The sequence below is a fragment of the Arachis stenosperma genome, chromosome 7, assembly GCF_014773155.1.
Source record: "Arachis stenosperma cultivar V10309 chromosome 7, arast.V10309.gnm1.PFL2, whole genome shotgun sequence".
Lineage (NCBI taxonomy): Eukaryota > Viridiplantae > Streptophyta > Magnoliopsida > Fabales > Fabaceae > Arachis > Arachis stenosperma.
In genome coordinates this window covers 11,480,865-11,506,082 of record NC_080383.1, presented here as the reverse complement: position 1 = coordinate 11,506,082, position 25,218 = coordinate 11,480,865, and the positions used below count along the sequence as shown (strand labels likewise).

General features: G+C 36.6%; 1 protein-coding gene across 1 annotated transcript; it reads right to left on the bottom strand.

Annotated features, from left to right (window-relative positions):
• Nucleotides 1–22,093: 22,093 nt before the first annotated feature.
• Nucleotides 22,094–24,749, bottom strand: LOC130940322 (snakin-2-like). Its single transcript, XM_057868435.1, has 3 exons — nt 24,493–24,749; nt 24,295–24,337; nt 22,094–22,417 (listed from the first exon to the last, which is right to left on the bottom strand). The coding sequence occupies exons 1-3, from the start codon at nt 24,616–24,618 to the stop codon at nt 22,233–22,235; spliced, it is 354 nt and encodes a 117-aa protein (XP_057724418.1). The 5' UTR covers nt 24,619–24,749; the 3' UTR covers nt 22,094–22,232.
• Between the last annotated feature and the right edge of the window lie 469 nt (nt 24,750–25,218).

Sequence of the window (25,218 nt, the reverse complement as noted above, 5' to 3'; positions counted from 1 at the left end):
CTCAACAGTGGTATATCATTCAAGCAATATGAGATGCACAAAATCAGTCCAAAATCAACATACAACATCCAAATAAGCACACAGCAATTTAAGCACGAACGGAGCACTTATCAGGCCTAGAATCTTCTATCCAGCCCTAGCTACCTAACCGCAGTTATTTCTATCTAACCTAGCATACCAAATTTGAATTCAACCTAACTAACATGCAATGTACTAACTAATATACATGAGCAATAAAAGAAAACAGAAAAAAAAATACAGAAACGGAGCAGGAACCTGGGAGCAGGGGAATCAGTAACGGAAGGGAAAATGGGAGAGAAATAAGGCCAAGAACTGTGCCGCCGTGGACGGTGGCGGTGGAGACTGCCGGCGCGGTGGTTCGGCCAGAAAATGAGAAACTGAGCAAGGGTGGGTTGGTGATGATGGAAGAGGGAAATGAGAGAGCAGAGCGAGAGTGGGCTACCGGCAGTGGTGACAGAGAGCGCTGCCGGCGTTAGGACGGTGGTGAGCGGGGAGACAGAGGGAGAGAAAGAGAGAGAAGTGAGTGGAGGAAGGAGAGAATGAGTGGGGTTGAGAGTGTTTCGTGGTTGGCTAGAGGCGGCGGCCGGCGCTGCTACTATGACGCCGGTTGGGGGCGAGAGAGGAGGAAGAAGATGGAGGTTTGGTGGTGTGCGCGACTGCGCAGGATGCGTCGCGCATTAGGGTTATGCCCAATTTTGAATCGACGCGCGCGCGCACCTTGCGCGTCCGCGTCTATTAAGAAAACTCGGGGCCTACGCGTGCGCGTACAGTGCGCTTACGCGTGGATGAACGGAATAGGGAGGGACGCCTGCGCGTACAGCGCGCGCACGCGTGCATGGGGTTGGGCTAGAGGCGTAGAGGTGGCCCAGCGCAGGCCTAACTCTCTGGAGAATGGCCTGGAAGTCGCGCAATCAGATCGGCGCGCACGCGGCATGTACGCGTCCGCGCGCAGTAAGAAAAATTGGTGGTCCACGCGTGAGCGTGCAGTGCGCTCTAGCGTGGGCGGCAGAATAGGTATGGGCGCGTGCGCGTACAGCGTGCGCACGCGTACGTTAGATTGGGCCTGAGGCTTAGAGTGGGCTCGAGGCACGCCCAACTCTCGGGTCCTTGGCTTAGATTGGTGGCAGCACGCATGGACGCGCGCGCGGCAAATGCGCGTCCGCGTGTATTGCTAAGGTATGAGATGACGCGTTGGCGCGATGTGTGCGCTCGCGCAAATCGAGTTGGGCCTGGGGCCTAAAGCTAGCCCAGAGCCGGCTCAACTCTCTGGAGTTTGGCTCAAAAACCTGCAGCAGTGAACCGGCGCGGACGCGGCATGTGCGCGTCCGCGTGAACGTCCATGTTCTTAAAAATGGCGCGCACGCGTGCTGTGCGCGTCCGCGTGGATCGAGTTGGGCTCAAAGCATAATGTTTGCCCACGGGGGGCCCAACTCTCTGGTGTTTGGCTCGTGGTGCATGCTCACAGGGACGCTTGCGTGTGCATAGCGCGCTCGCGTCCACCCCCCCCCCCCTTTTCTTTTTTCAGAAACAAATTTCTGGTGCTCCCCTTAGTGTTCACAACTCTTATTCACTCAACTATCATATAATTCACAAAGATGCAATTTTGACATTATGCATCTACTCCTAAACACAACATGCATATGACTAAGCTAACAATTAAATTGCACAAACAAATTTGTATGAAACATCTACCTACAATGGTAACTCAAATCACTTATTAAGTAAATGTAAAAGATTGGAAAGAGTTTACCATGGTGGGGTGTCTCCCACCTAGCACTTTTAGTTTAAGTCCTTAAGTTGGACATTTGAGAGGCTTGTTGTCATGGTGGCTTATGCTTAAACTCTTCTTCGAATCCCCACCAGTGTTTGCACTTCCAATAGCCTCCGGGATCCCAATTTAAACGTACAAGGCCTTCAAGTGGGCCTAAGCAAGTAACGAAGCCCTTAAGTTGATAGTGGTCTATGTATGTTCCGGGGTCCCATACTTTGTTTGTTAACTCCTTTTCTTCTTGATCTTCATGCTTCCAATAGGGTAACAAACTTACTGAATTCTCCTTGTAACTCATACTCATCATCTTAATCCCATTGAATTTGGCTTCACTCCACCTTTGAGATTCGAAGTTTGATTTTCCATCCTTTATGCACCTTGATTCACTTTGTCCACCGACATCTAATCCGTTCTTACTCTCTAGCCCACAAAGAGCTCTAAGTTGGCCGTCCGTTTCTAACAATGCATATTGATATGGGCCAAGAAAATTAAAGGATGAGATGATTACCCACTCAATTTGTGATTAGGACGGCGACTTAGCAAGGAAGATATCCAATGGTCTTGACATTGTAGGTTCCACTTCCTTTGGCTCCTCCATGATGATTTCCATCTTTTGATAACTTTCTTTAAATTCTTCTTGTTTGCTAACTTCCTTCAAACCTTTATCATTGATCAAGTCGTGTGTTGGAGGTTGCGCACCCTCCTCAACATTGATTTCACATTTGATGGGGGAGCTTCAACAAGATCACCATTGTCACTTGATGTAGAGTTATTTTCGTGGATGGAACTTCCTTCTTGTTCAACCTCCTCTAGGTCTTCTTCCACTTCTTTATCTTCAACAATCTCCATTTTCTCCGTTTGTTGCAACACCCACTCCGTTTCCTTACGCTCCACTTGAGACCCTAAAGTCTCCCTCATACCTCCCTCTTTGGTTGCTTTCTCACAATCATCCGTGAACTCATTTCGGTTGTGATATGAGTTCCAAGAATCTATCTTTTGACGGATGGTTGCTTGAAGTTGGTCCATTTCTTCCTTGAAACGATCCCTTAATTCTTGTTCCGCTTTACTAACATAAGTAGGATCATATTGCTCTTGGATTAATGGACATTGATATTCTTCCGTGGAGGTTTGTGGCGGAGAGGGGAAATCATGATATGGTTGGAAAGAAGATTCATCAAAGCTTTGAGGTGGGAAGTTATTTTGGTTATTGGTGGAAGGTGGAATTATACGGGACGTAAATTCTTGGAGGGTAGAGGTGAAACTAGTGAAGGCGGTTTGGAGTTCTTCTTGCTCTTGAAGGATGATACCAAGCGTATCATTCATGGGGATTTGAGTTGGAAGGTAAAGATGTTGGAGTGGAAGTGATTCAAGGGTTGCTTGTTCATAATCGTCACAAGGATATGGATAAGGGGAATATGGATTTGGATCATATGTAGGCAATTGGTGGGAATAAGATGTGGGTTGAGAATATGGTGCATAGAATGGTGGTGGTTGAAAGGTATAACCATGATAAGAATCATCATATATATCCATAGGAATGATATGCATTATAGGAGGGACTACCATCATAGTAACTTGAGGGGGGAGATTGCCATGGTGATTGCTCATATGGATATGGCTCCCTTCCTGAGAATTCGTCTATCCCATAATGTGAGCCATCATTCAAGTTTTCATCACCTACAAAGTAGTCATAGTCATATCCAAAACCACAAGGACGAGAATTCATAGTGGCAAATAGAAACAAAACTAATAGAGATCTAAAACTAACAAAAACTACCGAACAAACAAAAGAAAAACATATTCACAATATTCACATATTTACATTAACCAAAAACATGGCACTTATGCGCATTCCCCGGCAACGGCGCCATTTTGACAAATAAATTTTTGTCGGTATAGAATTTATCAAGTGATCAATCGTAGTATAGTCTAAACCGACGCAAAATCCATCATCAAACAAATCTACAATCTATAATCGAGAGTATTAGTCCCGAGTCGTTCTTCCCTAGGAATGCTACAAGGATGCATGTTATTGGTTAAGTGGTCTTTTTGTGGCTTGAAGAGTGTGGCATAAAAGTGTGAATAAAAGAAAACAACAATCAATCAATATCAAAAGCCTTGGCCAAGGTTGAACATTGGAAGTTCCATCACTATAGCTTCATTCAATTGTGATAACAAAGGAGTGTTGCTTTACTTAGTTAACCCCTAATTATAGAGGAAAGTCAAGTAAAAGTAATTAACTCAAGTCACAAGTCCTAGTCTTACCCTAGGGAAGTCTAGCTTTAGTGCACTCTAAGTCAATTAGCAATCCTCAATTCTTAATCAACAATTGACATCCATTATTCAAGTGTCTCCAATGACTCAACCACTAGGCCAAGTGAGAGAATACTACTCCATATCTAAAGTTGGCATTTTCTCAAACACTTGGAGAGCAAGAATGAAAGACATAGTAAAATGGAGAGAAAAGAATTAGAATCAAAGCAATTCAACACAAGAGATTAACAACAATCAACAATGAACAACAATAAAAATGAAATCTTCAATGAATCAATAGAATCCAAAACAACAAAGTTAAACCTAAGATCTACAAGAATTGAACAATTACAAACACTAATGGAGATGAGAGAAGATGATCTACAACATGAACAAAGTAAATTGAGTGTTGTAATAGATCTTACCAAGGAATGGTTGAGAATTGAGAGGATGAAGATGAATCCTAGAGAGAAGTTGGAGTTTCTCTCTCTACAAAATGCACTAACTAAAAATATCTATCTAATGATCTAAAAGGAGTCTATGGATGTGAATGTGTGTCAATCCCCTTCAATCCTTGGCTCTTATATGCATTTTGGCGCCAAAGTTGGTTGCTAAAACCTTCCAAAATTGCCAGACACGTGCTGTAATAAAAGAATCACGTGCGGGCTACGACGCGTGCGCGCACGGTGCGCGTGCGCGTCCTTGGCTAATTCTGCGATGTGCGCGCGAGCGCCTTGTGCGCGTACGCGTGCTTGGCCGAGATCAACTCTTTGGCTTTTTGTGCTTCTCTCCACTTGCATGCTTCCTTCCTTGCTTCCTTTGATCCATGCCTAGCCTATTTCAATCCTGGAATTACTAACAAACACATCAAGGCATCTTATGGAATCAAAGAGAAATTAGAATTCATCAAGATAAGGCTTAAAAAGCATGTTTTTACACTTAAGCACAAATATGGGAGAGATAACAAAACCATGCTAATTCATAGGCTAAATGTGACAAAAGGTTATCAAGATGCTCTAAATTCAATACAAAACAAACCGTCAAATTGGGGTTTGTCAATGATCTGTGACACTCATCACCTTCCTCAATCCATGAACGTGTGCCTGACAACCACCTCCGTTCTACATCAGATTGAATGAGTATCTCTTAGATTCCTTAATCAAAATCTTCGTGGTATAAGCCGGATTGATGGCGGCATTCATGAGAATCCGGAAAGTCTAAACCTTGTCTGTGGTATTCCGAGTAGGATTCTGGGATTGAATGACCGTGACAAGCTTCAAACTCCTGAAGGCTGGGCGTTAGTGACAGACGCAAAAGAATCAATGGATTCTATTCCAACCTGATTGAGAACCGACAGATGATTAGCCGTGCTGTGACAGAGCATTTGGACCATTTTCACTGAGAGGATGGGAAGTAGCCATTGACAACGGTGACATCCTACATAGAGCTTGCCATGGAAGGAACCTTGCATGTGTTGAAGGATTTCAAGGAAGAGTTGAAGTTCAAAGGACAAAGCATCTCCAAAACCCCAACATATTCTTCATTACTGCATAACAAGTATTTATTTTATGCCCTTTTCCCTTTCTTCACTAAACTTGAAAAACACTGTTGTTGCCATCCTGACTAAGATTAATGAAATAAATATAGCTTGCTTCAAACCAATAATCTCCGTGGGATCGACCCTTACTCACGTAAGGTATTACTTGGACGACCCAGTGCACTTGCTGGTTAGTGGTACGAGATCATAAGAAATTTTGATTTTGATATTGAGATTAAGATTTCGTGCACCAGGAGCTGACATTGAAAGAAAGCTATAACTATAGGAATCGGAGTGCCTTCGCCTAGAAGCATATGAAAACTCACGGCTCTACAAGGAAAAGGTGAAGGCGGTGCATGACAAGAATATCAAGAGAAGAGAGTTTAGAGCTAGAGATTTGGTCCTCCTCTATAACTCAAGGCTAAGACTCATGCCAGAAAAGTTGAGATCAAGGTGGGAAGGACCCTACAGGGTGGAGAAGGCTGAGCCTTATAGAGTCTTCCACCTGAGTCATCCTTCAAGCCCCACCTTCTTCAAGGTAAATGGCCACTGCTTGAAGCTATATCATGGTGAGAAAATGAAGAACAACAAGGAGTTGGAGATCTTTCTCTTGAAGGATCCAACACAAGAAGAGGACTGAGCTTATGGACAGTCCAACTTAAGGCCGTTAAAGAAAAGTGTTAGGTGGGAGGTAACCCACCATGGTATGATCTTCCCTTTATATTAGTCTCATTTCATTCATATTAGTGTCATCATTCAGTCCCGTATGTTTTCCTTTACATATATATATAACAAAAAAAATGCCTCTGACGTGTAAGCGTTTATGACCCACACGCGTCCTAGAGAGGTTTCAAATTTTATAAAAAGTTACAGAGAGTTGGGCGGGAAACTTGCAGGAGGGGTGCCTGGCGCACAAGCAACCTTATGCATACGCATGACCCACGCGTATGCATTGCCTGCAATTTTGGCAATCCATGTGCACACGTCAGTGACGCGTACATGTGGAATGAAAATCGGCAAAAAAATAGTGTTTTTGGCATAGAGTTGTGAGGCCATGGTGCTGGAGCCATGCGACTAGCATGACCAGTGGTCACGCATACGCTTACGCGTTGCCCGTAACCTTGACAACCCATGTGCACGCGTCCCCCACGCATATACGTGGGTGTGCAAATCGGCGCATATCGTAAAATTGAACAGAGAGTTGCACGGGAGTGCTGATGGAATCATGCGTTTGGCACGGATAGAGGTCACGCATGGGCGTGAATGACGCTTACGCGTCCCGTAACATCCACCCCACCCACGCATATGCGTGGGTTACGCGTGCGCGTTGTATGCACCGCGTCAATTACCTCAGCGCGCTGCCCTGTTCTGTTTTCTTTCAATTTTCTTTTCTTTTCTTTTTCAAATCCTAATTCTCTCTTCTTCTTCTCCCTACTTTCTTTCTCATCTTTTCTTCTTTCCCTCCCTCTTACTTTCTTCTTATTCCCCTCTTTCTCCTCTTCTCTCACTCTTACTTCCAATAACCTCCCTATTTTCATCTTCTTAAGGTTTCCTTTCTTTCTCTCTTCTACTCTCTATTTTTGGCATTTTTTTCATGTCAGTGTTGGAATTTTATTTGGGTGCTTAAATTACTATATGTTAGCTTGTAGATATTATAAGGAGTGAATTGACATTTGACATTTTCATTTGGGTCTCATATATGCTTGGATTAATTACCTTACTTCCTATATTTAAATAGCACACCAAGTGTTTGTGAAAAAGCTCTCTTGGCATTTTGATCTCTATTCTATTTTATTCATATACTTTAATGCCTTTTTTTCACAAATCTTGCAATCTATTGTGTATTGAGTATATTAGTCATTAATTGTCCACATGGAAGTGCTCATTATTTTGTTACATGTGATAATTATTTTTGCTATTGATGCTTGAACTATGCTTCTCATGCTTGTTACTTGCATGCTTTAAACCCTCTTTCATCTAGTTGTTTTGATATGCCTTCATGATGTTACTTGATGTCCTACTTGCATGTTGTCGCGACCATGCATTTATGACACTATCTTCTTCTTTGGCATTGATTATCACTTGGACCTTCTTCCTCCCGGTTTTTACTATTTAAATTTGATATCCCTTTTCTTTCTTCCCTTTTTAGGATGGCCACCAAAAAGGGTAAAGAGAAAGCTTCTGACAAGACACCGGCGAAGAGAGGAACTAAAAGAGCACCAGCTAAGGACCAACCATCCATAACAGTCAAGCCACCGACTAAGCGGGTAAAGAGGACTATCAGAATGGATGAAGCGGAAAAGACATTTCCCGCACGGGACTCCGCACGGTTCACCAACCGTTACTGTGAGCGGATGTTCCCCATTTTAGCGAAATGGAACTACAATAATAAGCACCTCTTCATCCTTCTGACGCACTTCGTTGACTTTGTGGAGCCCCGCATTGAAAAGAGACAGTGGAGATTCTTAAGACGGCAGCCGCGAGAGGCCAACTTATCTTGGGTAGTCAAATTCTACTACAACTTTCACTTGCCTACCTTGCAGTCTGTCTATGTTGGCCAAAAGCAAGTCCCTGTTTCCGAAGGTGCCATACAAAGAGTGCTGGATCTTCCACTAGCCCAGAAGGATTGGATGCATCTCAAGCGGCCCAAGTAGAGCGCCAAACATACAAGTTTGACTGGAAAAGCATTGATGATTGGATTTTTGACGGTTTAGAATTTCACCAATGAAATCTTGTTGTAAAGTATAGTTTCTAAACCAAACAATAATCCTTTCATACAAAAAGTTGTTTGTCACTAGTACAAACCCCTAAAATTTATAAACCGAAGTATTCAAACCTCGGGTCGTTCTCCCTAGGAATTGTAATGAAATGTCTTGTTATTGGTTATGAGTTATTTTGGGGTTTTGAGATTATAGACAAGAATTATAAATGGCAAAGGAAATAAACTAACAACTAACAACGCTCTTGGCAAGATATGAGAGCTAGAAGTCCTATCCTAGTTATCATTCTCAATTGTGACGAGAATTGTGTATTGCTCCCACTTAGTTAACTTCCAACCATAGAGGAAAGTCAAGTGGATGAATCAATTTGATTCCTCAAGCCCTAATCATCTCCTAAAGGAATGACTAGCTTTAGAGGTATTCAAATTAATTAGCAACTTCTAATTATCCATCAACAAAGGAATTAGATAACTCAAGAGTTACTAATTACTCTACCTAGGCCAAGAGGAACAAAACCTACACTATATCTAGAAGAGACATTTCATCAAACACATAGAGTGCAATACAAGTAAACATTATTAAATGCAAGAATTAAAGGAATCCATAACTACAAAAACAAGAGATCAACAATAGAGAAGTAATGAAGAACAATTATTATGAATTACCTCTTATTGAATTGAAAGAAAATGGAAGTAGCAATAGTAGATCTACAACAAAGTATAAGAATAATGTAAAGGAAATTACAACCAAAGAGTAGAGGAAGATGAATGTAACAACAAGGAATTGAGAAGATAGAAGTAGAAGAAGATGAATCTAAATCTAGATCTAAGAACTAAACCTAATCCTAATTCTAGAGAGAAGTGAGAGCTTTTCTCTCTAGAAACTACTTCTAAACTAATCCTAAGTATATTCTATCTCTTTCATTCATTCACTAATGCCTTCCCCTTAATCCTTCATCCTTTTATTCCTTTTCCCTAGCAATTGGCGCCAAAATTGGGTTCAGAAACCCTCTCAAATCGCCAGGCACGTGTTGCATTAATAAGGTCATGTGCCGTCATCGACGCGTGCGCGTCCCTGGCTTGTTTCGCAATGTGCGCGCGGGCGCCTTGTGCGCGGGCGCGTGCATGGCCTAGATCAATTCTTTGGCTTTTTGTACTTCTCTCCACTTGCATGCTTCCTTCCTTGCTCCTTTGATCCGTGCCTAGCCTATTTCAATCCTGGAATTACTAGCAAACACATCAAGGCATCTTATGGAATCAAAGAAGAACTAGAATTCATCAAAATAAGGCTTAAAAAGCATATTTTTACACTTAGGCACAAATACGGGAGAGATAACAAAACCATGCTAATTCATAGGCTAAATGTGACAAAAGGTTATCAAAACACTCTAAATTCAATACAAGATAAACCCTCAAAATGGGGTTTATCAAGCATCTTTAGAGTCATCGCCCTACCTGGCAACAACTGGACCTATGGACAACATCGGGCTAGACCCAAGAGCATTTCCGCCACTACACTCACCCTCGAGGCTTGTGTGTGGGCACATTCTGTCCCATTACATCCTTCGAAGCACCCACGAGTCCACCTTCACTGCTGACGTAGTCGTCCTCATCTGGTGCATTCTCACAGAGCAACCAATCAACTTGCCCCGACTCATCCGGCAAGCTATGGGACACATGCAGATTGCGGACAACCTACCTTTTTCCGCCCTGGTTACAAATTTGGTCTCTACCGTAGGAGTCTCCTATCGGGCTGGGGATACAAAGGCCATGATTCCTATGGATGATCAGTATGTCCCGAATGGGAAGTATATCAGACCTCCAGCACCTTCTGTAAGCCAGACTGAAGGCCCGTCCTTCGATGCCCCTTCTTCTTCCGCTCCACCATCCCCCACTCCACAGATACCTTTCACAAATCAGTTGCTTCTTCAGATCCTTAAGAGATTGGATCGGCAAGACCGGCGGGCTGAGCGCATGGAGCACCGTAACAGGCACTGATATAACTACCTGAAAGAGCTGATTGTTAGCACTCACCCTCCTCGGGAAGAGACAGGTACCCCGGACTCCACTTCGCCTCACAGCATGGCGAGTAATGACGAGCCAGACAGTGGGAGTGATGCTAACAACCCCACTTTGTTCATCACTGATGGCATGGGAGACCGTGCCAAATCTTAAGTGTAGGGAGATCAGAATGACTTTCGAAGGTAACATCTCTCTTTCAACACCAAAATTTTCTTTTTCTCTTGTTAAGTAGAATAACTTGCATAAGTAGTAGTTGCTTGCATTTAGGTACTACTTGGTTAAGTGATAAATTCCTTTTCAAGACACTATTTTATAACATTTCACTAATTTGAATCAAATTTTTGTTAAACTTGTTTGAAGATTTTTATTTGAAACATGGTTTTAGAGCTCGAACACACAAAACCAGTGAGATTTTGAGCCTACTTGATTGGTTGCATATTATCAACCAATGTTTTATTTGGGTTTGTGTTGTTCTCTCTAAAATTGTGATCTATATCTTGTTTGATTCTATATTTTCATGGTTCAATGTATGCATACACTTATATGATTGAGGTCTTGTTTTACTATAGCTCACATGTCCATATGGCCTTACCCTATCATTACCTTTGCAATCCCATATTGAGCCTATATTACCCCTTTTGTTCTTTATTATAGCACATCATTAGCTCTATGTGTAAAACAATAATTGTCCCTAATTTCAATCCTTGATTAGCTTAGACTAGTGAGGTGCACATAAATTAAGTGTGGGAAAATCGATTTGGGGAATACATGTTTAGGAGATTGGGTACTCTATATGCTTATATGAAAATGTGAAAACAAGTTAAGCACCTATTCATGCAACATAAATCATATGCATTAATTCATTGAAAAAAATATAGAAAAGAAAAAAAGAAAAGAAAAGAGCAAATAAATGGAAAGGGGACAAAATGCCCCAAAGCTAATAAGTGAGCTAATGCATATGACTTGTACTTATAAGATATCAAAGTGCATGAATTCATGAAAAAAATAGTTAATGGATGGCTAGGTTGTGCATTATAATTACTTGGAATGTCTTAGGATAAGTGAGAAGTTTAGGTTAATCAAGGATTTGAATTTTAGTCCACTTGACCAAATACATTCCTACCGTGACCCTAACCCCATTACAACCTTTGAAAAGACCTCTTGATATGTGTATTGGTGCATTAAATTGTGTTGATTGTTAGAAGAAAAGCAAGCCTTGGAAAGAAAGATTAGTAGAGAACCGAGAGATTCGACCCTCAAACACTAGAGTGATTAGAGTGTATACACTTCCAGTGAGGGTTTGATGCTTGATTCTATATTCCCAGCTTTCATGAGCTCTCTTCTTCTAAATTTACTTGTACTTTATCTTGTGATTTGAATTAGTGGAATCCATTTTAGGGTTGTCTTGGGGAACTTGTTTACTTTTAACTAAGTAGGTAGAAGCATTTTACCATGTAGTTGCATTCATATAGATAGGTTGCATTGCATAAATCTCACATTTCCCCCTTTACTCTTTTGGTTTCATTGAGCTTAGCATGAGGACATGCAAATGTTTAAGTGTGGGAAGATTGATAAATCACTATTTTATGGTTTATCTTATGCTAAATTGAGTAGGTTTTACCAATCTTTCATACACTTATTCATATTAAATGCATGGTTTTACATTTTCCTTCCTAAATTGATGCTATGGTTGAAAACATGCTTCTTTGGCCCTAAATTTGCTATTTTTATTCCTCTCTTACCAACCGTGATATGTGTGTTAAGTGTTTTCAGGGTTTATAGGGCAGGAATGGCTTAGAAGATGGAAAAGAAGCATGCAAAAGAGGAAGGATCACAAGGAATTAAGGAATTCATGGGCGAGCATCGACGAGCACGCGTGGAGCGACGCGTACGCATGAACGGGAGGGAAATGCAGGGACGCGCACGCGTGGAGCGATGCGTACGTGTGACCAGAAGTTTGTGCATCGACGCGTACGCGTGGACGACGTGTACGCGTGACATTCTGTCACGTGCTGTACGTAGCTGAACTCACTGGGGGCGATTTCTGGGCCAATTTGGGCCCAGTTTCAAGCCCGAAAATACAGACTAGAGGCAGAAGTGAAGCTGAGACAGAGGACACTTCCATTCTCACTTAGTTTTTAGTTTTAATTGGGAATTCTAGAGACACACTACTTCTCTTAGGGTTCTTAGTATTTTCTTAGTTTTTGCTTTTGGATTGGATTTGGAGAGAGTTGTTACTACCTTCAATTGAAGTTTTCATTATTCTAGTTTGCCTTCCTATCACTCTACTCCCTTATTTTCCATTTAGTTATTTGAGTTCAAGTTTGGATTTTGTGAATTTTGAGTTTATTAATGCAATGAATCATTTTCATGTTCAAATCCATTACTTGTTGAACTTCTTTTAATTAATTATCAGTATCAATTTTAATTTTATTAATTTAGTTTCAATTACCATGTTCTCTATCTACTCCCTTTACTTGTTTGTGAAAATGGCATTCATGTCAATGGAGTAGAGCCCCAACTTGGCATTGGAGTTGATTAATAGGAAACCCTTGAGTTGGAATACTCAAGTGTTAATAGGTAATTGAAAATTGCTGCCAATTGGATTTTTACTAACTCTTATTCCTCCTTGGGAGATGATTAGGACTTGTAAAGTGAAATTGGTATTACCTACTTGACTTTTCTCTGTTAGTCAGAGAATAACTAAGTAGAAGCAACAACCTTTTTACTATTACACTTGAGAAATTCAACGAGGATAGAAATTCCAATTAATCATCTCCTAGCCAGGGCCTTTTATTTTAAATACACAACATCTCTTGTTAATTGCTCCTTGCATAATTTTCAATTATCTACTTTTCCATTTTCAACTCTAAAAAATTTCTCAGAAAACCCCTGACCAATAGATTGCACTCTTTTGGCAACTCCTTGGGAGACGACCTGAGAATTCTAGTCCCAGTTAATTGATTCTAAATTGTGACAACCCCTTTTAAATTGATAAGTGGAATTTTCGTCGGTTAAGAGCTGTACTCGCAACGCTGCTTTTATTAAAATTTCTTAACCGGCAATTTTTCGCCCGTCAAATTTACTTCATATTCAATTCCTTGCTAAAAATCTAATTAGTGTCTCAAAATTTTACTTAGATAATAACATACTTTTGAATTTCACCCTTCAATTGTCTTGTGAAATCACAAGAGTCCAAGAAAGTGCTTCTTCAAGGACAACTTAAGAATAGACTTTATGTTTTTGAAAATCTTGTTATTCCTAGGCCTTAACCTAATTCTGTTTTTTATTCTTTCTTGGCAAATTGTAAATCAAATTTGGATGTATGGCACAAAAGACTAGGTAACCCATACCCTATGATTGTTCAATCTGTTTTGACAAATTGTAATATTTCTTGTTCAAATAAATTAAATCAGTTTTGGATTCATATATGTGTGAAGCTTGTTGCAAAGAAAAAATGTATTCCCTTCTTTTTTGATACTTTAATACTGCTTACTCTTTAACTTTAGAATTGATTTTTATAGATGTTTAGGACCAAAACCAATTACATCAAGATCTAGTTACAAGTATTATTACAAGAGCATAATTGATGCTTCTACTCGTTATACATGTTTATATCTTTTGACCTCAAAATCACATGTTTTTCAACTTTTCAAATAATACAAATCATTAATGGAAAAGCATACTAGCCATGTCATCAAATCTATTCAAACAGATAATTTTAAGGAGTTGGTTTCAACCTTTTTCATAGTATTTCTTCAAGAACAAGATATCTCACATCAATAATCTTCTCCTTACACACACCACCAACAAGGTGTGGTGGAAAGAAAGCATAGGCACATCATAAAAATGGGCCTAGCTCTTTTTTCCATTGCCAAGCTTCCTCAATTATATTGGGAAGATGCTTTTTTAATAGTAGCTTTTCTAATAAACAAGTTATCAACTAAGGTTTTAAATCTGAAATCTCCTTATGAGATGCTCAATCATGCTAACACAGATTACTCTATTCTAAAAGTTTTTGGTTGTACTTGCTTTCTACACTTAAGACCTTTTCATCAACATAAACTAGATTTCAAGTCTGAATTATGCTTGTTCCTTAGTTATACTCCATAATCAAGAGGTTATAAATGCCTTACCAAAACCGATAAAATTGTTATAGCTCAAAATGTTATTTTTGATGAAAAATTATTTCTATATTGATCTATGTTTTTCTCTATATCAAATACATCATCTTCTACTTCTAATTCATCTTCTAACGCTGATTCTATTTCATATTATCCAATTCCTTTATGGACTGGTTCTACAACTCATGAATATGTTAATTTGACATCAGAAAATTCTGGCACTATACGACACATGATTCCAACTAATGGACCTCAACCTGCCACTAATATACATGCTATCACTAGCACTAATCCCCCCACTACAGAACTCCCAAATTCATTTATTCATTCTCAACAAGAACAAAATTTACTTATCTTCCCTCCTAACTCAATTCCTATTTCAGGAATTGAGATTCATCTTCCAAATCCATCACTTACCACTAATTATACTATTACTAATACTCATCCCATGGTCACTCACTCAAAATCTACCATTAACAAACCAAGAGCTCTTCTTACAATTACAACTAATCTAGATCTAGTTAATCGTGCCCTTAATACTATTGCCAAAGCCATGAAAACTCCTCATTGGCTACAAGCTATGAAGGAGGAACATGCTGCACTATTGACAAACAAAACCTGGAATTTTGTTTATCCTCCACAAAATGCACCTATAAGTAGTTGTAAATAGGTTTTTGCAATCAAGCGTGGTCCAGATAATTCCATTAAGAAATATAAGGCCAAGCATGTTGCAAAAAGTTGTCATCAAATAGAGGGTATAGACTATACACAAATCTTCAGTCCAATAATCAAACCCACTACCATAAGAATCATCTTATATTTAGCAATTTCAAAAGATTGGTGTTTGCGTCAATTCGACTTTAATAATGTATTTCTTAATGGGATCTATGACTCCTCCCTGGCTTATATTCAAACAATCATGGTAATGGTATGTAAACTTGATAAGGTCATTTATGGTCTAAAATAAGCTCCTCGAGCTTGGTTCCGAAAACTTAAATCTACTTTGCTTACTCTTGGTTTTTCTAATACAAAAACTGATACCTTTCTTTTTGTTGGAACAAATTCTGCCTTTACTATTTACTTATTAGCCTATCTTGATGACATAGTCATCGCAAGCAATAACAATAGTGAAATAGAAAATGTCATTGCGAAACTGAATTCAATCTTCTCTCTTAAAGACTTGGTCAATTACGTTATTTTCTTGGTCTAGAATTTTACTTTACAAAAAATGGATCTTTTCATATTTCTCGAGCAAGATATGTTTGTGATCTATTGAAAAAGGCTGGGATGGAAATGACAAAATTTTGTCCCTACTCCAATGTTACCTTCATACAAAGTTACTACCCAAGGATGTGACAATTTTGAAAACTCTACATTGTATAGATTAGTAGTAGGAGGTCTTCAATATGCTGCTCTAACACATCTTGAGATAGTCTATGATGTCAACCGAGTTAGTCAGTTTATGCATAATTCTCTCCAACATCATTGGACAACCGTTAAAAGAATCCTCTAGTTCTTAGCAGGTAAGATAACTCATGGTCTCCAATTTTTTTAGAATTATGATTATAAAGTTTTTGCCTTTGCAGATGCTAACTAGGCAACTAACTTGGATGATAGAAGATCCGTGAGTGGTTAATGCATCTACCTATGACCAAATCCAATATTTTAGAGTAGCCAAAAGCAGCAGGCAGTCGGTAGATCTTCGACAGAAGCAAAGTATCGGTGCCTGGCAGAGGTAGTAGCTAAGATTATCTGGGTGCGAAAATTGCTTAGGGCTCAGAGTTACAAGTCCAGCATCTCTAGTTGTGTATTATGATAATCTTGGAATTGTGCTGTTATCTGAGAATCTAGTCTTGCATAGTCGCAACAAACATTTTGGGATAGACTTATATTATGTTAGAGATAGAATTAACAAAGGTTTGGTTAAAATAGTGCACATACCTTCTCATTCTCAGGTTGCAAATGTACTCACCAAGCCCTTATTCGTTACTACGTTTGAAGAGTTAGCTCACAAAGTCAGGGTTTCATAGGCTCCAACCCTTAGTTTGAGGGCGTGTAGATAGTAATGACTTAGGAGAAGTCACCTACCGCTCCAGATTTAGGTATATTCTCAGTCTCTATCTCCATTATTACATCTATTTCAAAATTAGAAATAGAATTTCTTTAATTGTTAGTGTGTTACCTATTAGTTTGTTATTCTATTAGTGTTAGAAATTTAATTAGTGAGGGTTGTGGTTATTGAATGATTATAAGTTAGTTGAAGTGTCATACATTTTTTTTAGGAATCAGTATGTCTGAAAATGTTGGTTCGGGATTCATGTTAATTATAATTTATAATTTAGGGTCATGTTAATTTAGGATTTGTGTCTTGGTTATCATATAATAATTTAAGATTTATTCTTACTTGTTTGATTAGTTTTTACTTGTTTTTGTTAGATTGAAAAATCATGAGCTATGAGAAAATTTTTTAATTAATTTTTGACGTAAATTCTATTGGTTAATTGGTTTGTTTGGTGGGTTTGTTTGAATAAGTTAGAATTTAGGACTTTATTCAACCCTTGTATGTTGGTTTGGATGGAACCCTTGAAGCGTGGAAAAATCTGAATTTTAGGGGAGACTCTATTGAAATTTTTATAAGATTTTGAGGGAAATTGAAAAATTAAATTTATGTTTTCGAAAGTCTTAGAATTATGTTTAGGCTTGATAGATATTTGTGTTAATTGCAACATGAATTGGTTCCTCCTTAGAATTCTTATTTTAAGTGTTTTGGATTATTTGTTATAATTATTTATTATTCGTACCTTTTCTCATATTTGTTATTTCTTGAGTTTCTTCTTATGTTATTATTTATTGGTATTTGTTATGTTATTAATATGTTTACTGTATTGAGTGTATTAATATGTTTAGAGTTTATGAATTTAATTGTGTTTTGATTAGTATTAGTAATATATTCGCTGTGCAGACATGACGACAGGTAGCAAAGGTAGGTCGAGTGGGTCACGTGGTCATGGTAGAAGGCAAGCTTCCACTGAATCCCCAAGGACTGCCTAATCATCGTCCTCTACCTCGACTATCCCGTCGATCCCTGTGACGTCACAAGTGGGTCCAGCGAACCAGCAATTCATCATGGTCCCAAACCCGAACTATGTGCCTCCTTTTGCTACGCCTCCCTGCAGATCCGGCAACGACAGAGCCCTCGGTGGGTGATTCCTCCAGTGCCCCCCAGCAAGATGCTCCTCCACCACCACTCGTCATCCGACTGAGGATTTGGCCCGATGATATGTAGGCATGAGTACATACAATTTTTTAATCATATGTTTGTTAATCTTAAGTTTATGCATTTCTATGTGTTTGTTAATGTTAGGTTTTTTCTGCTAGATTTGCACCAAACCCCAATGCTTGCACACAGGAGATCTCCGACGCCATTAAATCGATGTACGACCACCCATGATCGACCTACATGCAGATCCCGACTGAGACCAGAGTTCGATAGTTTCAAAAGTGGGCGGTAAGAACCCAATAATGTTAAATTAATTAATTGTATTTGAACTGTGTTTTATTCCGACTAACTAATATTGGTGCATCACTTTGTGCAATTGAACTTCATATGGGATGCGGAGCATAATCTCATGATCAGGAAGATCTACACCTATCGCGCAGCTAAACATTTTCAGCAGATGATGAGCAACATTCGTAAGGAGCGCGACCACCTAACGTCGTGGATCCGTCCGGCCATCAAGAAGGAACTAGAGGCCTATTTTACTCATGATGAGGGGTTCAAGCGTCGCCATCTAACGAATGTCGCTTACAAGGCTTCGCCATGGTCGTCAAAGTAAATAGGTCGGTCAATGACCTTCATGAAGACAAAGAGAAAACTGTTAAGAATTTTGTCATTGTTTAATGTTTTAGTAGTTACTTGAATTAGTTGTTTAATTTGTTCATTTATTTTATTGGTTGATTTATTAATTTGTAGTATGAGTCGTTGGACCGTGAGGTGACACGGGCAGAGACCTTCAAGTATACCCATATTTTGAAGGCCAACAAGGAGAGATTTGTTGAGGAGCAAATTTAATTAGTCCTAAGTTTCAAATTTATTTGGTTTAAAGTCAATTATTTAACTGTTATCCTAAACACAATGTGTGTGACACAAGAGGATTACACGCAGAAGTTGGAGGCCGCGACCCAGCAATCTCAGCCGCCTAGTGGAAACGAGGAAGCCAGCTCCGAGACCTCAGTGGTAGATTCTAATAGGATTTGGCGCAAGGCCACACAAGAATTGCCGTTTCAGGTTGGGGTTGTTCTTCGCCAGTGACCTCCTTTCCTCCGCGTTAGCGGCTTCTTCTGCCTCTACCTCTTCCATCAGGCCTGCCAATTCCCAGGAAGTTGTCGACTTGAGGGATGAGGTGCAGAAGCTGACACAGGAGCTTCACCAGCAAGCATAGCAGTCTGAGCAGAGGTACAATGACCTTCTTGCACACATCGCAGGAGTCATTGCCATCAGTTCGGACCTGACTTGACAGAGAAGCTGGAGCAACTCCATCAGTTGTGGGAGCAGATGGAGGAGTACAATCAGCAGATGCGTGCCGGAGCTAGTGGCGCTGGAGACAACGGCATTGCTGGTTCCAGCGGCAACGCTGCTGGTGGGGCACCGACGTCAGCACCTACTCTGCCACCTCAACAGGGGGATCACGACGATGACAATTACCAGCATCTATAGGGGTTTCATTTTTTTGTTTGTCTACTTCATTGTATTATACTTCTGTGACATTTTATTATATTCAAATCATTTATTTTTAATAAAATAATTTGTTAATTTCTGCTAACAATTTTGTTAACAAGAGATTTAATTTGACTAATAATTATCGCTTAACTATTCCAAAATAAATAAATAAATAAAAATATTACCAAAAAGGATTATCCGACGGTAATTTGGCGCCTAAACACGTGAAATGACACTAAAGTTATCGTCACGTAATCATTAATTCAATCTCGATAAATTCATTGAAAAAAACCGACGAAAAATCCGTCGATAATTAACGTCGAAAAAAAAATCTGTCGATAAGTAATTTTTGGCGACATTTATTTGATAAATTCAAAAGTAAATTTGAAAGTATTTAGTTATTAAAACAAAGAGAAAGGAGAGGAGTTGAGGTGAGAAATTTTGTGCTATAATTGTCTTGTTCATTAACATTATGTATATTAGCAATATATATACATGTTGTCCTATAATATATTTTGTATAACTCAACAAAATCAAATGAAATCTTCTAAATTTTTAGAAAATGATTCATATGCTAACAGAATAGTAAGCCGTCAAACTAACTAATTCTAAAAGAATGTATGGTGTCGAAGAAGACACAACAGAGTAATAAAAGAATTAGGCATTGTTTAATTTGGTGTAAATGGGCTTATGTTTATCTGTATTGTTCTCAATTTGAGTTGATTTTTGTCCTTATTCTGATATTAGTCATATGTTTATTTTTTTACTTGGCCCAATATCCAATAGCCTTTTATTATTGAAATAAGGCTTTTAAGAATATTTTAAATTTTTTTAATAAAAAAATATTTTAAAGTTAGAAAAAATAAATTGAAAATAAATTTATTGGATCAACAAATTATTACATGTATAAAACGAAATTCAAACTCTCAATATTTGATTAAATAAACGAGTGAACTAACTACTTGAATAACCTAAGTTGGTTGAATTAATTTAAAGGCAAATAAAAATAAACGAACAATTCATTTAGTTTGCCCGAATCTCTCTTTCTTCTCTTTTTGGTACGGCGAATAACTCTTTTATTGATAGCCTTGCCTGTAACTGATTATGTTTTTTTTTTTTTTTTGAGTGTAACTGATTAATTGTAAAATAGATTTTATTTTGCAAGTTTGGGCAAAACATCAAGCCCAATGCAAGTTTGGACTTCCAATTTTAATATTTGATTCCGATCAAAAGAACACATATATTTAATCATTTAATATCTAATCTCAATAAATAAATAAATAAATAAAATATTTTTTTTGTTCCCAAATTTGGAGTAAGTTCTATTTGTGTCCCTAACATTTAAATCGTTCTATTCGTATCCTTAATATTTATAAAAGTAATTTAATGTTATCCTACTATCAATTATACTAACAAATCAGATTATATTTTTCAATTATTCTCACTTGGATGCAGAGGCGGAACTTAGTTCAGACAAGGAGCATGGCCCCCCCAAACTTTTATTAAAAAAATTAGTAATACTTTTTTAAAAATAAAAAATAGTTAAGTCAGCTCAAATATTTTACTATAACTTAAAATACCAAAGTTCAATCTTCATCTCTTACTTTTATTGCACAATAATTTTTAATTTTAAACATTCAAAACATGTTAGATTTAGACTAAATTGAGTGTATTCGCATTTCACAACTCTCTATTCAATAAGCAACACTTCCTCTACCTTTGAGTTCAAATATAAAAAATTAGGTATTTTTTATTTATATAATTTAATATTATTTTATATTTGACTGTTTATTTAATTTAATTTTTTATATGATAAAAAATATAAGAATATTTAATAAGTATTGATACTATCATATTTGTATAAATTGATAAAAAATTCAATAAATATTATAAATTTTAATATTTGCCCTTCTAACTTTTTTTTTACATATTTTATAGGATATATATTCAAATTTTCATATAAAATAATCATAAAAAATCAAAGAATTGATGATTTTTTAAGAGGAAGGTTAATATTTAAGAAGGAGAACATATAACTTTTACAATATCAACACATGTAGATAGTTTTTCTATTTTAATGAATCACGAAGAAAGTGAGATACAACCTTCAAAAGTTCAAAGAGTTGCATCTGATTAGTTTGCCCATAATTTTTTTAAACGAAACCCTAGAAAAAGGTTTTAAATTTGGCAATATCACTCAAATCAGAAAGATGGGGTTAGATGAGCTTATCTTAAATGGGGTTCATATCAAAAATATATTGACAATTATTTTCTATTTGGCCCCCAAAATTTTATTTCAAGCTCCGCCACTGCTTCGATGTATTCATTCTCAATTAGATTTCACTTAGATGTGTTCGATTTTAATATTATACCCATTATTTATGTTTAGATTCAATTATGTCCCTAGAAAAGTGAATTATATAAATATTGTAGGAATTAGTTTCAACTTTTGATGAACTAATTTTCGGAGTGAATCATCGATTCTTTCTTAAACATTTGTATTCTAACTTCAACAAGAAATTTTTAAAACTCAAACTAAAGCGTTCATGATGTGTAATTGACAGCAAAATAACATTGAATCACTTTTACAAACGTTAAAAATGTAAATAAGACGATTTAAACGTTAAGAACACAAATAGAATTTACTCACAAAAACGACACTTTACTAAAAAAAAATCTAATCTGCCAGTTCTTTTTAATATTCAACACAAACACATGGTAATTTTATTGGCAAATACTCTTTTTAGTATTTACTTCTCTAATCCTTGCCGCGCAGTCCATTACAACTTAAAAATATAAACTGCCTTCAATCAAATATCACATATTCACATAGAACGGTGTTTTTGTACATTTTCCAATTTTATGATATTTGTACTAATAATTGTGTATTAGTTGTCCAAACATGAAAGTAAAGTAATAATATATCTCATAATGACAAATATTTGTATTTTTCTCATACGAACTAAGCAGTTATACACTAGATTCACATACCACAAGAAGGGCACAAACTACACAACACAAGAAAGAAGAAATAATACATAAGGGGAAGTTGTAAGATAGGTTAAGGCTTAAGGGCACTTGGTCTTGTTACCATGGGTGGTCATGTCAGTGTAGCAAGAACCACATAGTTCCCTGTTACCAGCGGTACCAGGAGGGACACACTTGCACCTCACACAGCATGTCCCACAAGCCCTGTTGCACAAATTCGGTCTTGAGTGCAAACTGCACCTTTCTTTGCATAGTCCACCACAATCTGCCAACCAAACAATATTCACTTATTCAATTCATTCAACATCATACATATAACATATGTATGCTACTAGTACACTAGTACCAACCAACCATTATTTTATGACAAAATGTCCTACATATATGTCGTCAAAGGTTAACTTTTAGCTCACGAAATTGTCTAATTTTTTAAAAAACTTCAAAATTAATACTTAATTTTAAAAATATAAAATTAAATCATTTTTAAATATTTAATATTCACCTTAAAAAATAATTTCGACAAATTCGACACGTAATTAAAATGTACCAAGATATTTACCTAACTTTTTAACTTAGACCAGCAACATAGATTACGTCATGTTACTTGAATCCAAAATATCTAGGCTTCAAGGTTTTGCAAAGATTTTTCTTATTTACATGTATTTTGTATTGTATTGTAAGACTTATAATCTTTTAGCAACGATTTTTTTTTGTTTTACATCTATTTTGTGTTGTAAAGCAAGACCTATACGGGGCTATAAATATAATCATGAATATGGAACCCAATACGATAGAGAGAGATCAGAGCACATGATGAATATACTAATTTTAAACTTTTGTTTTTATATATATCTTTATCTTAATATTTATTAACAATAACATGTAAATAATTTTTAATTACATAAAATATTTTAAATTATTTATTAATAATAAATAATATATGTTATTTCCATACTTATTTTAGTAATATAGGCTCTTCAATATATTCACTCTTTTACTGAAACAGAAAAATTCACTGAAAGTTGAACTAACAAACTGATAAAACTAAAAAGTTCAAACTAAAAATTCAACAAAACTAACCAAAATTAAATTGAATATAAAAGATTTATGTTTTTTAAAATAATTTTATTTTATATTTTATCTTAAATTAATTAACTATTAAGAAAATAGATCGATTAATTAATTTTTTGACTAATTTTTTTTTATTTCTAATCGATTCATTGCCGGCTGATTTTATCCTAAATCAGACCAATTTGGTAGACGATTTTTATTCAACCTAATCAAACCAATCGGTTCGGTTCAATTTTTAAAAAATGCATAATAAAACCAAAAACAGTGAGGGACGAATGTCAATTTAATGTCTTAACCGAAATTTTTATAATATGTAAATACTTCAACTCAATAAAATGCTCATACTTCATAATTTATAAGGTTATGATTTTTCTTTTTCAGCTTATTTTAAGTCATCATGCTAAAAAATACAAAAAATAAGCGATTATGCAATGATACGGATTTAGTATTTAGTGTTCCAAGTCAAAATTTAATTATAATGTTGTAAAAAAAATTTAATTATTATGTTATATTTGATTTAAGGTGAATTATATGATAAAGATGTAAATTTACATATTTTTTTATGAGATTAAATAGTCTTTGAAAAAATTAAGACTCATATTTTGAATAACAATAATATAATAAAAAATAATTAAAAAAATTATACTCTCTATACATCTTTAATCTGTATAATAAAATATCTCTTGATTTAATTTTTTTGATGATTATTTTATTAGAAAAATATGTTAAAAATAACATGTCTAAATATATTGTAACTAATTTGTGTTTATATGACATTAAATAACTAAATATTTTCAAAAAATAAATTTCAATATGTTTTAAAAATCCAATAGAGTAACCGCAAATCAAATATACTTTTCAATTAGACACCAAAAAAAATTATAGTTTCCAATTTTCCGCGTTATCCAAAAAAAAAATATAAAGTCGTAAAAATGGACTAGACTATTTGTCTAAATTTAGACGCAAATTTTGGGTCAAAAATCATTGTTGTACAAATGATTAGTGTAAAAGTTAATGATGCATGACATTTAATTTGTGTAGCATTCTCATATTTTATAGTGTGGTGCTTACCTATATCTTGCATTAGCCTTCTGTTGCTGTCTCTCACAATAAGCTGAACAAAATAAATTTCAGCGCCAAAAGCATTTAATCAGCACTATATATATAACACTACATAGCTTTAAACTAAATAATAAAATAATAACAAGAGTTTATTTGAAGACACATAATAAATTTAAATGGACACAAGATAAAGAATAAAGTGCATACTGGCTTGTCCGCGGGCAGGCTCAGTTGTTCATCATCTTCATCTTCTATCTTCACATCAGATGAAACTTTAGAAAGGCAGAGAAGCAAGAACACTCCGAGAAGCAGAACAAGGCGTGATAATGCCATAGTGTATTATTATTGTATTTTAGGAAACTGATTTGAAATGGAGTGAGTCTATCTGATTCTGTGATTCACACCCACTAGTAGCGTTTATATAGCCACAAAAACAAGAGCGCCATAAGTATAACTCGCAACTCGCAAACTCAAATCTTCCAACTTTTAAATTACCGTATCACCCCTCCATATTTTTCTCACATCTGATTTATAAGCCTGTTGTCTATATCTTCGTAGTTCTTACACATACTTCAATATCAGTCACTAATTAAGCATAGTATAAAATATATGTACTAAATTAAAAAATTAATTATTGTATTATAATATATTAAATTCTTTTTTAATAATTAATATATATATAATTTTTACGAAACATCTTTTGTCTTATTAGTACTTAGAGGTGGCAAACAGGTTAAAATTCGTCGAGTCGGCTCGCACAACCCACCTAAGACGGGTTAAGTTAAAAATTTGAAACCGCTAAACTTAAAAAGCCTGTCTAACCCGCACCACCTAATTTGTGGGTTTCGCCGGATTTCGGCGGGATAGACTTTTCTACCGGACCAGACATTTTTTTTGTCAAAATTATTTTTTTATAAATTTTTATGATATTAT

Bases quoted from the DNA above. Each gene is read 5' to 3' on its own strand.
- LOC130940322 (XM_057868435.1), bottom strand. From the start codon at position 24,618: ATGGCATTATCACGCCTTGTTCTGCTTCTCGGAGTGTTCTTGCTTCTC. The intron at 24,338-24,492 runs GTATGCACTTTA...TATTTTGTTCAG, and splicing joins GCCTGCCCGCGGACAAGCCA to CTTATTGTGAGAGACAGCAA. The intron at 22,418-24,294 runs GTAAGCACCACA...TTTGGTTGGCAG, and splicing joins AAGGCTAATGCAAGATATAG to ATTGTGGTGGACTATGCAAA.